Genomic DNA, 17,186 nt, shown 5'->3' with positions numbered 1-17,186 from the left:
TGCCTTTAGAGAAAAACGAAGCATGTCACCGGGTATGGGAACTCTCTGGCTATCAATTCATGTAAATAAGAGCGACAAAATGCAATGACATTAAAGCTGCATAAGAAATTACCTGATTGCATTCTAGACTTTGTAAGATCTAAGACCGCCAGCTCAATTATGATTGCATGTTTGGAATCAGAAGAGAAAAACACATCTGTGTGGAACATTTCATGAGATTGTAGCCATAAATAAAAAAAATGTGTTAGCGATGCTTCAGTACACCTGTACCGCAAGGAGTTAAAGTTTCTTGATTTCATGAGATGAGTGTGGCTTTTGTTTCTGTGGTTGGTGCGCATGCTTGGTTAAGCCCGGTAATTGCGAAAGCAACATCCGTAGCTACGCCATGGTTCAGCTGGTAGTGTAGCTGGTGGTGGTGCTTGTGGTTAGACTTGTGGTGATGCATCGGTTATACAATCCATTCCAATGCAATCTGCTAATATGGTACAGTCGAACCTCGATGTAACGAACCTCAATGTAACGAAATTCGCGATGTAACGCATTTTTTTTCATTTCCCAATCACTTCCCCATTGAAAACCATGTATTTTTTTTCGCGATTTAACGAATTAATTTTGCTCCGCACTTTCGATGTAACGAAGTCCTTGCGCATCGCATGCATGTGCCAGGAGCTACCTTGACAATCGAATGAGAGCTAAAAGTTTAGCCGAGACGAAACGCAGTTTGTATTTGCCCTTTTACGCGCCAATTTTGCCGGCAGTGTGCGAGAACGTACCGCCGCGCCATCTGTCGTGTGCATACAAAGCCCGCGGCATGGAAGTTTCAAGACGCGCCGCGCCATGACGCCACTGGCGAGCTGTAGACTCTGAATACAGTGAACTAGAATATTGGGTAGTATGCTCACAGGCCCGCTCGGGGTGACCCCGCCGGTGTCGACAGGGCGCGGTGGCGCGTGGTGGCGCTGCACGCGTCTTCACGGGTGAAAGCGAGTGGCGCATTCGGCTGGCGTCGCAGTAGCCGTGGTAGCCGCGCCGACAAATTGAATTATTATCGCAACATTCGCGTGTGTGTCATCGAAATGGCTCGGCAGATCTTGAATGGAACTTAATTTCTGGCATGTGCACATGTTTATTTATTTCTCAAAGTTCCACAAGGGACATTGCATGAGGGGTTACATGAGCAACTTTTATCAGTATACGCTTGGCACGCAGGGATGATCACGTATTGTCACTCGTGCCTGCAATGTTTCCCTGCAGTTACAACGCACTGCGTACCGAGGGGTCATACAGCTTTTTGTCTTAATACTTAAAGTTAATAGTAGTAGCATGTGGTGTGGCGGAATTTGATTATATGCCAGGGACAAACGCGGAATGGAGAGTGTGTCGGCGGCAGCAGTTATTTCTATTCGCAAGGAGCCAATTAAGCTGCAGCACACATAACACAGAGGGGCAGGGAGGTAGAAGGGAGACACATAAGTGAGCGAAAGTACAAGGAAGGGGGGAGGGGGGCATATACATTATTTAAAATTAGCGCTTTGCGCTAAATACGATCGAGGCACGCGTACCGAAACAATTTCGACACAACAGTAACTGACTTCACATTTTTTTGAACAGCCATGCAGCATCCACTGCTATTTAAAAAAATAAAGAATGAGGCAGATATTTGTCATCACTGCATGCATTTATGCTCGCTCATTTCGCCTCTGGCAGCGGTGGCTCAGATGGCGCTCGGCTGCTGATCCGAAAGACATGGGTTCGAACCTTGGTTCGAACCCGGCCACGGCTGTCGAATTTCGATGGAGGCGAAATTATAGAGGCCCACGTACTGTATGATGTCAGTGCACGTTGAAGAACCCCAGGTTACAGTGAGTTGTACCCATGTGGTGGAAATTTCCGGAGCCCTTCACTATAGCGTCCCGCATAGCCTGAGTCGCTCAGAGACGATAAAACCCCGTAAACTAAACCACTTCGCCTCTTTTTCGTTCAACTTTTTCTAGCACTTCAGAGCAGCGTCAGCAACGGCTCAGTTTAAGGTGCTTCGCCCGTTCGAGTTTTTCTTCGCTGCAATGAATTACATTCCGAAAGCATTCTTCATATGTTGGAAGTGGTTAGAAGCAGACTTCAAAAAGAAGTTGGTTCTGTGAGGTTTTCTGTGGAGAGGTTTTCAAGCTTCAACACAAATCCATAAAGCTGCGCCGGTGGGTAGAGCAGTCCTCCATGGTCGCGGTATTTTGTCAGCCTCGCAGGAAAACAGTTTTCATTGGGAGACTGCATTGTAAGCAAGGTAATGCACATTTGGCAATTTGTCTCCAGTACACACTTCCGTGCAACATACCCTATTACGTAGAAAACAAGTCTACAGTCACTTCTACCTACGTGCTCATCGTGGTCATGCGCAGGCACCCAAGTTTGAATATGGAGGGCCCTGCATTTGAAGGCCGCTTATCTGGGCAAGCTTGAACAAGCACTGGCACCATACGTGAACAAAAACGTGAAATGACCCCCCGAGAAGCGCTCAAACCAGTGCAAAACCGCACAACAGAACAACAACGAGCCCACAAATACACACGGCGCACTGACGGCGACGGCAAATCCTACCGTGAAGTCTACTGTGGCGCCACCTCGTGTCGGCGCCGCGAAACAGAAACCTGTCGACATTCGCTGGGCCACCGCTCCCCCATTGAGCCGGCGCGGAGTGAGCACACTACCCAATATTCTAGGTCACTGTACTCTGAACGTGAAAGCGCAAACCGGAATTTTCTTGCAGCGTCCGTTCGTTTTTTTTTTGTTTTTTTTTGCGTGCGATGTCCTCGTAGACAGCAACAAAAAAAAGTCATCAGTGTTGACAAACTCGTGGAGCTAGTGTGGTCGTACCTTTAAAACGGGTGAGCGGCGAAAAAAAAAAAAAACGTGCCCTGGCAGAGGAGGCGAGTGGCGAAGGGGGTAGAGGGGAGGCGTGGCGTGGGAGGCGCGCGCGGTGCATTCTGGGTGGGCGGCTTCGGCGCGCTCTCGGCGCGGCCCGCGCGAATGCAGCCGGCTGCATGGCTTCGGCGCGCTCTCGGCGCGGCCCGCGCGAAATGCAGCCGGCTGCATTCCGCGCCGGGCGCCGTCAGAGCGCGCCGGTAGCCGCCGAACACGCTGGCGATCGGGCGCCGCTGTTTCGCGGACGTGACGTCGCCGTGCCGCGTGCGCACGCGCTACGTCGGACTATAACCGCGCCGCGAGCACAATCCCACCGCGCCGGCGTGAGCGATGCGAACATTTTTCTTTATTTTTCTCTGATGCGTCCCCGGCTGCAAATGTTGAATGCTGATGATGATGATACCAGTAGCGACATCCTGTGGCGGCTTTCAGTACTAGGCGCTGCGCTCGTTCTTTTGCTGTGCGCACACGGAGAAAAATGATGCCGTCGCGGTGTTTGCTATCACTCATTATGCTCCTGATGTAGAAAAAAACATCCGGTGCCCTTGTTAGCGATACTATTACTCGATTTTCTTGTGTATTTCCTCAATAAGTGATTTACAAGTTCCCATCAACAAGCAGTGTTCCTGAACCAGTTATACTTTATTTTGACAGCTGAAAAATGGGAACCTCGACGTAACGAAATTCGCGATGTAACGAAATTTTCGGCTGCAAGTAGGACTTCGTTATATCGAGGTTCAACTGTAGCTACCGGCCTCACTACGCGATGGGCTGAGAGTGCAACGAGTATTGCTTTCGCAATAAAAGTTAGTTTTAAGACCCTCGTCCCCCCTTAAGCGCCTTCCCTCAGGGGAACGTGCAGTGAGCAGCAGCATGCTGTGTCCCTGATTGTCCTCCCTTCTCCTCCTCCCGTGCAGCCTGTTCTGCAAGCTGGGCGGCCTCCTCCGGGCCAAGTTCAGTGTGTTTGGCAACGAGTGCAAGCTGGCCGTCTCCTGCCTGCAGGTGCTCATTCGGGCCACCGACGCCAAGTGAGGGGCCCCTCTGCACTCTCCTGTCAGCTGCTCCACTGCGGCCTCCCTCGTAGACCGAGTCCCCTTGGGGACGTTAAACCTATCTACCATATAGCAATCTCGTGCAAGGGCCACACCCGTGTGTCGGCCACATCCCCTGTTCTGGACTCGATAATTGAGAGAAAAAATATGGCTTTACGTTTTTCCTCAATTCGTGTATGGGCTGCACCTTCAAAATTTACTCTCAGATTATATAAGAAAAAAAAAAAGAAAACACGGCCCTCACACAAGTTTGAAGCCATCCTCATGACGGTCGTGGTGCAAAACAGCAAAAAAGTTGAATGCTGGCTGACGACAGGAAATGGCAGAAGCTGTCAGGTGCACATTTGCATTATGGGTGCTGGCAGCGCTGTTGCTGGTAGGGCACGTGCTGAACATGAAAGAAGGCTTTTGTGGTCAAGGAACGAGGAAGGAATGTAAATGAAATGTGATGATGATGATGCACAATCACACCTTCGTGTTAATTACAGCTTCTTCAGGACACTGTGGCTTTTTCGTTAGCGGCCCGCCCAGTGCTAGTACACGAAAAGGAAAGGAGGGTGTCCCTCTCTCCACCTTCTCTTCGTCCCCACTTCGCCAACTACGGCCGGGGGGGGGGGCTGCTTCAACTGCAGTGGCTTTTTCCCTATGAGGTTGTAGCGCACTAAACAGCTTTTTTCTGTGTTGAACCACATCTGGTGGTGGTGCAACTGGTAGGGTGGGCTCAACAGTTTGAGAACCAGCAAAGGCCTTCAGAATCTGTTACATGTAAGCTGGTTGTTCACTGTGATGGAGAGTGCGTGTTTAACAACCTGCTGCAATATTCTATTTTGCTCCCCCCCCCCCCCCCCTGGCCTTTAGGGAACGTAATTAAAAAATAAGTAAAAGAATGTGGTGACCTGAGTCTGACCCTACTGCTCTGCAGCAGTGGTAGCACATGCCTGTGGAAGAAAAGCAGGCAGGTACACCCGGCCAGCACCGAAATGTGCGATAAACCCCATCTGAAAAGCGGGCCTTTAAAGGAGCTACCACTGCAGAGCACCCTATGTGTCATATGTATACGATTGCTAGTTTTTTCTGTCTCACTTTGATTTCTCCAGTGCTATGTTCACAAACAGCATCTCAAATCTAAGCACTGTTACACTTTCAGAGGAATTTTTCTCATTTCCTTGTACTGCTGGACTGTCGTCATTCGCACGTGTCTCCTGTCATGCCAGGCGGGGTTTTAATCAAACCCTGTAAGAAGCAAATATTGGTATTCTCAAAAGGAAAATCAGACTTGTGCTTTTTGCAGTTAGGAAGTGAAAAAACTTTTTCTTTATGGGAGGTCGAAAGGCTTACGTTATTGTGCCTTCACCATGAAACAAAATGTAGGAAGGGTTCATTAACGCTCCAGTATCTGGTCAAAACCGCCCGCGCAGTTTCTCTAAGACTGGGCCTTCTCTTATTTGCATGTCATTTTATGGTGGCAGTACTTTGAAACAGGGAGGAGGGGACACATTCAGCTAACTTGCAGAGAAATGCTTCAGCCCTAGTGTTGACAACTTTCGCCTGCTGTACTCACTGAGTCAAATTTACCAACTCATTTGGGGCCTCTGTTCGTGATGCACAGTATGTAGGAGTGAATTAGTCGCAGAGGAGCAACATAGTTGACCAAATATTTAGGGGAATCCCCCAAGGTGGAGTAGATTTGTAATAAGGGAGTAATTACTCATTGACGTCCACCCAAGCGCACCCATATGGCCACAAAGGAAAGCTATACAGCTTTCACAGAAACTTCGTAGTTAAAGAAAAATTCGTCCTGGTCCGGGACTCGAACCCGGGACCATCGCTACACCGGAGCAGTCGCTCTACCAATTGAGCTAACCGGGACGGCAAGCTTATGGTAATTACTCCCTTATTACAAATCTACTCCACCTTGGGGGATTCCCCTAAACATTTGATCAACACAGTTCCCACTTCGAGTTATTGATCAATTCGCTCTCGCTCTACCATAAGCTTGCCGTACTGGTTAGCTCAATTGGTAGAGCGACTGCTCCGGTGTAGCGGTGGTCCCAGGTTCGAACCCCGGACCAGGACGAATTTTTCTTTAACTACGAAGTTTCTGTGAAAGCTGTATAGCTTTCCTTTGTGGCCGTCTGGCTGCGCTCGGGTGGACGTCAATGAGTAATTACTCCCTTATTAGCAACATAGTGCCTTACATTCTGTTTTTAGCATCAGAAAGTTGCAGTGCATTGAAGGTGAGTTCATGTGAGATTAACAGACGTGGTACTAAATGCGTGACCTCCAGTCTTCTCCGGTGCCATTTTGTCTCGAGTTACGACAGAGGAAGTTGAATTGCTTGTGTTTTTCAGCTCGCAAATTCACACTGGCTCTCTAAAAGTGCTGCAGAAAGTCACAGGGAGACATGCTATGTATAGTGCTGACTGAATTGGTGATTTTCAAAATTTTTAAGGAATGTGCGGCTTTTTTCAAAAGTTCAGAGACCAGAGGCTTTCCTTCTGGCCCTGCTATGCACTGCCCGAGTTCTCTTGCAGGTAAGGCAAACACTTGTCCTTGCGCTGACCGCTCTGAAGGGTGGGGCATCCCCACTGCTTGACTCAGGGGCAAACCTCCACATCTCTCTATTTTTGAGAAGGGCTACACATGGAAAAGGGATACACAACATAGCAGGAGGCGGCAGAATGTTAAGTTGGTGGATGAGGTTAACAAGTTTGCATGGTTAAACGGACACGGGCAAGGTTAATTGGAGAGATATCGGAAAGGCTTTATCTTGCAGTGGGGATCATCAGCCTGATGGCCATCATGATGAACAAAAAACTCACCCACTCTGCCCGCTTTAGGTCGTCAGGTTATGGGTGGCTAAGAACCCAAGGTGAGATGTTGCCATAATCGATTGCGAGCAGCAATTTTTAAAAAATTATTTTTAGACTATAGGATTCATGCGTAGCATTTAAATTTGATTCTAATGCTCACAAAGACTACCTTTACAGATTTGCTTCTTTAGAATACTGCCACGTATCATTGTAGTGTTTGTTCGTTCACGCTCAAGGCTGCAGGAAAGGGCTGTTATCATTTTTATTTGTGACACGAGAAGCGACGAGTCTAATCTCGATTGATCGCTGCCATGAAAGGCTGCATCTAGGTTTTTCCAGATTACTGTAGATGATCTTGTCCTGCTATCTGGAAGTTTCCTTGCCGGCTTTAAATTGAACGATGCCGCGAGCAGCGGGCATTCGTAGTTCGATGACCGACGAGCACGCTTGTTGCTTATGCCGCCGCCAAGTGATTCAGTTCTTTTGCGGGCGCAAGTCAGCCCAAATAAAGAGCTTCGTTTCCAAGACTGGTTGGTGTCTTCCTGACTGCTGGACTGCCGTCACTACAACGTGACAATACTATCACCATCAAAATCATTTCATGGTCTGTTTAACTGTGCCACATGACATCTCATTATACATGTTAATGAGTTTAGTTTATTTGGATTTAACGTCCCAAAGCAACTCCAGCTATGAGGGACACTGTAGTGGAGAGCTGCGGAAATTTCGACCACCTAGGATTCTTTAATGTGCACTGACATTCTAGAACTTCACCTCCATCAAAATGTGACCGCTGCGGCTGGGATTGAACCCGCGTCTTAATGAGAAAGTTTTCCTGATATGGCATCTACATTAGTCCAGGCTGTATCAGAGATTTGAGACTTAGTGAAATTCAGTATACAACAGGTGTATCTTACCGGTACTCACCTATGGGGCAGAAACATGGAGGCTAACAAAGAGGGTTCAGCTTAAGTTAAGGACAACGCATCGAGCTATGGAAAGGAAAATGATAGGTGTAACGTTAAGAGGTCGGAAGCGAGCGGAATGGGTAAGAGAACAAACACGCGTTAGTGATATCCTAGTTGAAATCAAGAGGAAGAAGTGGGCTTGGGCAGGGCATGTAATGCGAAGGCAAGATAACCGCTGGTCCTTAAGGGTAACGGAGTGGATTCCAAGAGAAGGCAAACGTAGCAGGGGGCGGCAGAAAATTAGGTGGGCAGATGAGATTAAGAAGTTTGCGGGAATACGGTGGCCGCGGCTGGTGCAGGACAGGATCATTTGGGGAGACATGGGAGAGGCCTTTGCCCTGCAGTGGGCGTAGTCAGTAAAACGAGCTTCTGGGCAAGTTGGTTACTTTGCTTCCACATCACTGCAGCGTAAAGAAGACGAGCACAAAGGAAGAAAACACTTACGACACGGACAAACGCTGCACTCACAACTGATTTTATTTCGCCAGCAATGGGAAATATAAAGATTCCGCTGCTAATGCGCGCGCAGGAAAGTACACATGCCATGAATAACAAAGATACATGATACATCAGATACATCTTATCGTGTGGCAGAGAAAAGATCACATTCCGCTTTGTACAAATGAATAGAGGTATCGCTTACACAAAATTCACCCTTTTTCTTTATATGGTACGCTTCTAGTAGTTCACGTGCAGTTTGATCTTTGCTTTTTCCTAGAATCTTTGCACCGTCAAAATGAGGCGAACAATCCTGGCAAGACCTGCAATGTTTTACTAAGTTAACATCTTCATCGTTCTTAAAATTCCTTTCATGCTCCCTCAATCGATCATTGACACATCTGCCAGACTGGCCGACATAGGCTTTTCCGCATGACAGTGGAATTTCATACACCACTCCTGACTGGCACTGTACATGGGGCGTGGTATGCTTCTTCCCGCATCCAGATTTTGTAGCCTCCTTACCGGAGATACGAGGGCACAGTTGGCCAAGCTTTTTCGGAGCCGAAAAAACGAGTGGCACCCCAAACCTATTCGCTACTTTTTTCAAGTTATGCGAGACTGCGTGCAGGTAGGGGGCAACTTCCGCACGCACAGTGCGCTCAACTTCCCTCGTCTTCGTGGACGTCGTGCTCTTCTTTACCTTTTTCAGGAGGGTTTCGGCAACAGCCGTCACGATCGACTGAGGGTAGCCCGAGTCCAATATTCGTGCCAATTGGCCGTCAAAGCTGGTCTGCATTTCATGTTCGCACGATTTATCTAGTGCAGATTCTAGGCATAAGTTCACAATGCTTCTCTTTATTATTTTAGAGTGTGCAGAATCATATGGTAAAAGTCGTTTTTGCACACGTGGAGAGTACCGCCAACACACGTGATCCCCACCGAACTTTAAACGAATATCTAAAAACTGTAGACAAAAACAGAGAAATGTCTACAGTTTTTAGATATTCGTTTAAAGTTCGGTGGGGATCACGTGTGTTGGCGGTACTCTCCACGTGTGCAAAAACGACTTTTACCATATGATTCTGCACACTCTAAAATAATAAAGAGAAGCATTGTGAACTTATGCCTAGAATCTGCACTAGATAAATCGTGCGAACATGAAATGCAGACCAGCTTTGACGGCCAATTGGCACGAATATTGGACTCGGGCTACCCTCAGTCGATCGTGACGGCTGTTGCCGAAACCCTCCTGAAAAAGGTAAAGAAGAGCACGACGTCCACGAAGACGAGGGAAGTTGAGCGCACTGTGCGTCCGGAAGTTGCCCCCTACCTGCACGCAGTCTCGCATAACTTGAAAAAAGTAGCGAATAGGTTTGGGGTGCCACTCGTTTTTTCGGCTCCGAAAAAGCTTGGCCAACTGTGCCCTCGTATCTCCGGTAAGGAGGCTACAAAATCTGGATGCGGGAAGAAGCATACCACGCCCCATGTACAGTGCCAGTCAGGAGTGGTGTATGAAATTCCACTGTCATGCGGAAAAGCCTATGTCGGCCAGTCTGGCAGATGTGTCAATGATCGATTGAGGGAGCATGAAAGGAATTTTAAGAACGATGAAGATGTTAACTTAGTAAAACATTGCAGGTCTTGCCAGGATTGTTCGCCTCATTTTGACGGTGCAAAGATTCTAGGAAAAAGCAAAGATCAAACTGCACGTGAACTACTAGAAGCGTACCATATAAAGAAAAAGGGTGAATTTTGTGTAAGCGATACCTCTATTCATTTGTACAAAGCGGAATGTGATCTTTTCTCTGCCACACGATAAGATGTATCTGATGTATCATGTATCTTTGTTATTCATGGCATGTGTACTTTCCTGCGCGCGCATTAGCAGCGGAATCTTTATATTTCCCATTGCTGGCGAAATAAAATCAGTTGTGAGTGCAGCGTTTGTCCGTGTCGTAAGTGTTTTCTTCCTTTGTGCTCGTCTTCTTTACGCTGCAGTGATGTGGAAGCGTAGTCAGGCTGATGATGATGATGATGATAATGAAATTTAGTGAGGGTTCACAAGAACTTAAGGCTTGTGAGTTCACAGACTTTGATGCTGGTGTTGTGCAGGGCCATAGTGAAGAACTGCCCGGACTTTGTGAAGACGTCGATGCTGACGTACTTCAACAGTGCGTCCGATGACCTGGCCCAGACGTTGACCAACCTGGAGCAGGGCCGCTACAGCCACCTGCGGGGCACCACGATGAAGACGTCGTCGTCGCTCAACTACGTGCAGCTGGTGCTGCTGCCGGTGCTCACAGCGCTCTTCGACCACCTGGCCGCCAACGAGTTCGGCAGCGACCTCCTGCGTGAGTGCATGACATCCAAACCTGGCTTGGGATGATGCACGTAGTGGACTGTTGTGTCCTGAGATGCTTGCACCCTGCAATCCTTCAAGAGGAAACAACTATTGAGACCAACTTTGGTCAACCAGTTCTACGTGGTGCACTTCATCTGTATACAATCCGAGCTGTTTTGAAATTTTCCTCTGGGCGCACACATATTGCATAACAAACAGCCTTAGTACAAAACTGTGCAGCTGTCACAGTGTGCCATCCATGAGACTGCATTAAGGGGGGACGAGGGTCTTAAAACTAACTTTTTTATCCTTGGCTACACTCTCATGAAATTTTGCTCAGATGCTTTTTTCTCTTCTGATTCCAAATATGTAATCATAATTCAGGTGGTGGTCTTAGATCTTACAAAGTCTATAATGTGATTAGGTAATTTCTTACGCAGCCTTAATGAACTTTCTCAGTGAATTTTGTTCTTTTAATTTCATGAATTGATATCAAGAGAGTTCCCATACCCGATGACATTCTTTGTTTTTCTCTAAAGGCATGTCCTCCTGATATACTATGTCGCGAGTAAGAGGTTACAGTATTTGACACTCCAACACGTTAAGCTAATTGTAAACTGCTATTTATATGTGGCCTAAACAAAAAAAGCAAGAATTTAATTGTTCATGGGAATTCGCTGGCTATCAATTCATGTAATTAAAAGCAACAAAATGCAATGATAAAGTTCATTAAAGCTGCGTAAGAAATTACCTAATTACACTCTAGAATTCAAGATAAATTTTGATCCAAGACCACCAGCTCAATTATGACTACATTTTTGGAATCAGAAGAGAAAAACGCATCTGTGTGCAAAATTTCATGAGATTCAAGCCATAAATAAAAAGGTCAGCTTTAAGACCCTTGTCCCCCCCTTAAGAGCAATTAGTTTTGCCATGTACCTCAATAATTTGAACTTGGCTAAATCGAAATCCTAGACTCTGCAGTCTTATAATTTCTGCATATCTGGCCGTCTGCACCTGCCTTGTCAATTTGAATATCTGGGTTGCTATGCAGGAATGGGCAATCCTGATTTCGCCTCAAAGCAGTGCTGCAGGCACTGCAGTGGTATGCCAATGCAAGATATGCGAAGCTCCACTATTGCAAGCAGACACGCACTAAAAAAAAAAAAAATCTATTGTACGGCTGCCAAATCACTAAAACAAACGCTTGAGGTTGTCCTACTACGCGACCATTCTTGCTCCATGCCCACAATAGGTGTTGACTGCATGCAATGCTGACCTGAGCCATTTCTTTGAGTGGTGTGCTATGGATAAAGGGTTAGGTTACGAGCATCTCTGATTACATTACCGTCGCATATAAGTTGACGTTTCTTCATAAAAACAACCGTTCGAAAGGGGGGGTCCACTGATACATGGAGCCAGCCCATTTGAGGGGTATAAGGTAGTAGTTTGTACCTTATAGGTACAAACCTTACAACTTAGGTACAAACCTTATAGGTATCTTACAGGTGTAGGTGCAGGTAGTACACACCTCGTCCTGGCACCTCTTCCTGAGAGTACTCATCGGGCTTCAAGCATCAGAAAAAGTCATAATTCTTATGAGCATCGGTACTGGTGAAGGAAATTTGAATTGCACACCGCTTACACAGCTTGGTTGCTCCGGTGGTCAATCGCTTCTTGGACAAGCGGTAGGTAGTGCCAGAGCCAACTTTTCATAACCTCTGAGGCTTGTTTTGTGCTGGAATTCAAAACTACGGGGCCATTTTTTAGTTCAGTTTGCTGTAAGTCAGTGGGGCTACCCGTGAGTATGGAAGGAGCGGCAGTGGCTTCATAATGCTGTCCACACCACACATTAGGCATTTATGGCCTTGAGTTGTGCACGGATTGCGATTCCATTTTGCGAAACTATGGACCAAAGTGCGGCAAAGTGGTGGGGGTGCATGCGTTAGCATCTAATTGGAGGGAACTTTTTTTGGCATGGAAGAGCTGCGAATTGGGGGGTAGACTTTTGTGTGGTGGTATACACTGACCTAAAGTTAATAAGTATACAACAGCTGAATCCTACCGGTGCTCACCTATGGGGCTGAAACGTGGAGGCTAACAGAGAGGGTTCAGCTTAGGTTAAGGACAACGCAGCGAGCTATGGAAAGGGAAATGATAGGTGTAACGTTGGCTGTGCATTAAAAAGCCGTAGGTTAGGTTGTGAGTAGTACACACTTGATAATAATTGTGGCATGTCTATGTTTTATGTGGTATCTCAGCACCCAGTAATGCACGTACGGTGCCAGAGCTGGCCTTTGTTACTTGGACAGCACTTATTTGACACTGTCTGCAGCCTGGCAGTCTTGTTCAGAACTTTATTTATTTATTTATTTATTTTATTTATTTAGCAATACTGTAACCCTTTGACAGGCCTATACAGGCAGTGGGTTACAAAGGTATTCATGATGTACAACACTTTGCAAAATATATTAACACTGGAACTTATTATCTGGAACAGAGCATCATTCCATCCAAAATCAAACGGTAGAAAAGAGCAGGAAAAAAAAGCTTCCGCGTTATGGCACTGAGTGAAACAAAGATCCTACCTTATTGACGAAGCTAGACACAGAATCATCGGCAAAGAATTCCAAATCTCTACGGACGACGGAAAAAAAGAAAACTTAAAAGTATTGCACTGTGTGACGTATGTGACGTATGGCCGTGTGACGTATGTGACGTATGGACGCATGCATGTACGGGATGGTAACTCCTGTGAGGAGTTGGCTGCTCCAGTCGGGCAGCAGTATCTCTTGGCTGTGTACCCCAAAGCAGTCTCTTGAGCGAGGAAGGCATAGTCTGCTGCTGACGCTCTGTGGGTGAGGTAAGAAGTCTGAGACCGTGCTTATTTCTTGCGACAGTGAGTGACATCCAGGTGGCCTGCTACAAGATCCTGAACAGCCTGTACACGCTGGGCACCAACCTGGAACTGCACGGTGGCAGGTGGGTGCTACTTCAGGTTGCCTACTCCACAGTCACTGTGCGAAGCCATACTTTGGAAGAGGGAAGCAGTTGCAGGTCACAAAGGGCAAACTACACATGGTGGTTATGGCACCTCAGCGGACCATGTGGGAGGTGATGAGAAGCCAGGGACATTGCAGTGTGTCCTAACGTGTGCTTCACCTCAAGTAATTAATCATTCAAACGGCTAATCATACCCTCTGTCGCAACACTGGAAATCTAAGCCCAGTATACGCGAGAGCCGAAACGTCGTTTTTTAAATTTTTGTTGTTATTCATTTGGTCGGCCTCCTCTTAAAGGGAAGCTGAAACTGTTTTTTGAGAATTCGAGGCTATTCGAGAATTCGGATCTATCAAGCTTCTAGATAAACCATGCAAAGTATTTTTGCACTAGCATTTAAAATGGTGACATAATCGTCGATTAAAACCGCGACGATATTCAGGCTTCTCCTCACTATGCTAGAGGAGTGCGAGAAAACTCGGCAGTGACGTCAATATCGCCGGAACGTCAGATGTCCACTGATTACGCCTGCATGCTGCTGTGCGTCGTCAGATGGCGCCAAACAATGCATTGTGAGCTTCACCTTCGATGGCGTCGGTTTTCTTCCATGGATTAAACCTTTCTTCGCTTGAAACGCAGTGCCGTCATACGTGACGTCATTATCAGGGCCTCTGCCTGTCGCTGTGCACTTCAGAGAAGCCTGAACGCCGACAACGACTTTATTCGGCTATTACGCCACCATTTCAAATGCTAGAGCAAAAAGATTTCGCACGCTTTACCAGCACATTTCGCACATTCGGCAACCTTAAACTCATGGAATTCTAAAACCGCTTCAGTTGCCCTTTAAGTTTTGTTAAGATGTCAGTTACCATGGACAGTTGGCAGTGACACTTGTAAAGACCAAGAGAAGTAACCTACAGTATGATGTGAGCATAAATAAGCACCTTCAAAAGTGCCCCCCCCCCCCCCCCCCCCCCCAGTTGTCCCACACCGCGGGTGGGTGACAACAATGAAATGCAAAAAACCCAAGCCTACCCAATCCAGTCCATCCAATTGAGTGAATTTAAATGCAAGATAGCGCCTTTCACGGCAATGAAGAATCGGTTAGTTGTGACAGCGATGTCTACTTGCATCTATATTAGGTTTAAGAAATTAACTTTCACATTTAAAATGGTTCCCGCAGCATTGCTAGTCTTTGTTTCAGTAAGATGGAATTGAACTTTTGGTTTCGAAAGAGTCCAGATTATTGGGGGTGGAAATGTACATGTTGTTTGACGGTTCGCCAGAGAAATATTGCAGAAGACTGAATTACTGGAGTCCAAAAAATTGATCAGCTACTGTATTGCCCGTGTAATGTTGCACCTTCAAGCGGTAATGGAAGTTCTAATATCAAGCTGTACTCATGCTTTAATCGTGTCTGCATCACATGGCATGTCACCAGTACTGAGATGTGGGACGTTGCCTAATGTATGATGCAGTAAACCCTGATTAATCCAAGCTCCCACAGCTTGAAATGTCATCTAAGACAATAAGTTTTCGATATCGCACAGGAAATTCCAGTAAGTATGTACTGTGTATTTGTCAGTGCTTATCTCAAAAAGCTTTCATGCCAAATTTTGGATGCCTCAAAACATTCCTTGTGAGAGCTGATATAACACGCTGATAATGCGACACTCTGGCTGTCAGATTGTCAACATCATCATGCACCTAAAGCTCATGTGCTCAGAAATGTGCTCATGTGCTCAGATGTAGAGAGCAAACGCATTCAGAAGGTTTTTATTTATTTATTTGAAAATACTGCAGCCCCATTCTAGGGGCTATAGCAGGAGTGGGTACATAAAATGTGGAACAATTCCACGCACACAAGGGTACATTACAAACGTTACAAATATAAACGCTGAAAACAACACCATACAATGCTACAAGGTTAGTGGGAGGATGACCACAAATGATAAACGATGGAGAGAGAGTAACAGCTGGAAGCATTGGGTGCAGTCCCAACCTGTTTGTTTTTTTCCTTTTCTGCCACATCAAAGTGTATGAGTTAAGGGAGGAGAGGAGTTGCCGCTTTTGCATTAATGAACCTAACTCAAAAATTCTTTAAGTGTGGTGAGATGCTCTTCTGCTTTTCTTAGCATCAGTAAATATCATTCCATTTAAAGCTGTGGGGAGAATATCTAGTGCATGCACAACTTTCTGAACATTCTGTCTCTGTTGGTCTGGCTTCCATGCAATTTGCAAGGGGAGGGTAGTTTTTGAGAGCCAGGGTAATGCAGTAGAAAAAAAAACACGGACAGAGAAAGAGACTTGGACAGCACGAGCGCTTCCTGTGCCTTTTGCTTTGTTTGTTTGCTTCTTTTCATCGGGTGCAGTGCTAGCAAAAGCTGCGTGGTGAAATTGAAGAAAACCAGGTTCAATGGGAAAGCTGTGATTGGGCAACACCATTCTTACAAAATTGCTTACAAAATTTTTACAAAATTGCTGGTGGCTGTGCCAAGAATTTATGATTTTGTGCGCATAATTATACCCCCTTTTTACCTGGTGAGGTGTTTTCTACCTTGTGAGCTGTTTCTTTTTTCTTTCTTCCAGGAGCTTCGTCAAGGCCGAGTTGGAGCGGTGAGTGGCCGTCCTGGCTATTTCATCTTTCTGTCACTCTGCACTCCTTGTACAGGCACCTACTTCATGTGTGCCACGATATGTGGTTGCCAGGATTTAATGAAATGATTATATTTGAAACCACAGGGTTAGAAAAAAAAGAGTGCTTTAGAACAGTCTAAACTGAATTAGCTTTCATTTTTTGATCAACACTGGCCCGGTGTAACATTTTTGCATTCCTGGCCCGTCATGTGGACCTACGCTGCGGGAGTGTGTTGCAGTGCGTTGGGTTCACATAATTTCATTCGGTATTTTGGGGAAGCTAGCATTTTTTTGGTCTGCTAGTTTGAAGTAACTTCACTCATTTACAGTTTTTTCTATGACAGCATAGTGAGGGCATATAAAAACGGTCAAGCAATATGCTCGTTTCTATGCAGGTCAAAAAGAAAAAGTGTGGACCATTTGCTCTGAACGTAAAGACTCCCGAAGTCGGCTTTTTTCATTCGTAGGTGCTCTCAACGGTTGTGAGATGCACCATGAGCAATTTCTTCTTAGTCTGAATTTAAGTAAGCATGTAATGTGAGTGGAGGAGCTAAATCTGCAGTACTTGGGCTTTGGATTTACCTCACCGCGACTTTTATTTATTTGTTTATTTGAACCTCAAGGGTCCCCAGGCAGGGCATTACATGAGAGGTGGGTACATGAACAGCAGGTAACAATGACTGTTGTGTGGTATTCATGAAGGTGACATGGTTTCCTCAGTGGCAGCTGGAAGTGAGCACAATCAGGATGGAGGGGAAATTGTGCTAGAAAAACAGAATTTGGTGTCGATCAATGAGAAAAAAACTCATAAAAGCACTGCAAAGAAAGCGCTTCTGTTAGTATATTTACATGTGCTGTCCTTGCAGTTTGTGTCTTACTTGCGCATCAGGGCACTGGCAGCCTGAGCGACACACTCCATTCTCGAAGGCAGAGAAGCATAAAAAGATTCAACGAAATTTGTGTCCTGCTGAAGGGGCCGCGATACCTCTTGTGTTGCTTGCCACAGTCGCGCTGT

General features: G+C 46.2%; 1 protein-coding gene across 5 annotated transcripts in view; it reads left to right on the top strand.

Moving 5' to 3' along the window:
- The window catches only part of LOC149326691 (ryanodine receptor-like), a 539,764-nt gene that overhangs the window by 341,179 nt on the left and 181,399 nt on the right, over positions 1–17,186 (top strand). For all 5 annotated transcript variants that reach the window (XM_089562900.1, XM_089562898.1, XM_089562899.1 and 2 more), the window contains exons 72-75: positions 3,837–3,947; positions 10,306–10,544; positions 13,435–13,516; positions 16,124–16,150. In XM_089562900.1, the coding sequence (XP_089419026.1) occupies positions 3,837–3,947; positions 10,306–10,544; positions 13,435–13,516; positions 16,124–16,150 (459 nt within the window). The remainder of the gene's footprint in view (positions 1–3,836; positions 3,948–10,305; positions 10,545–13,434; positions 13,517–16,123; positions 16,151–17,186) is intronic.

This window comes from Amblyomma mixtum, chromosome 10, assembly GCF_055824585.1.
Source record: "Amblyomma mixtum isolate Tamu chromosome 10, ASM5582458v1, whole genome shotgun sequence".
NCBI classification, from domain to species: domain Eukaryota; kingdom Metazoa; phylum Arthropoda; class Arachnida; order Ixodida; family Ixodidae; genus Amblyomma; species Amblyomma mixtum.
The sequence above is the reverse complement of the archived record's forward strand: the minus strand, read 5'-3'. Positions and strand labels throughout refer to the sequence as shown.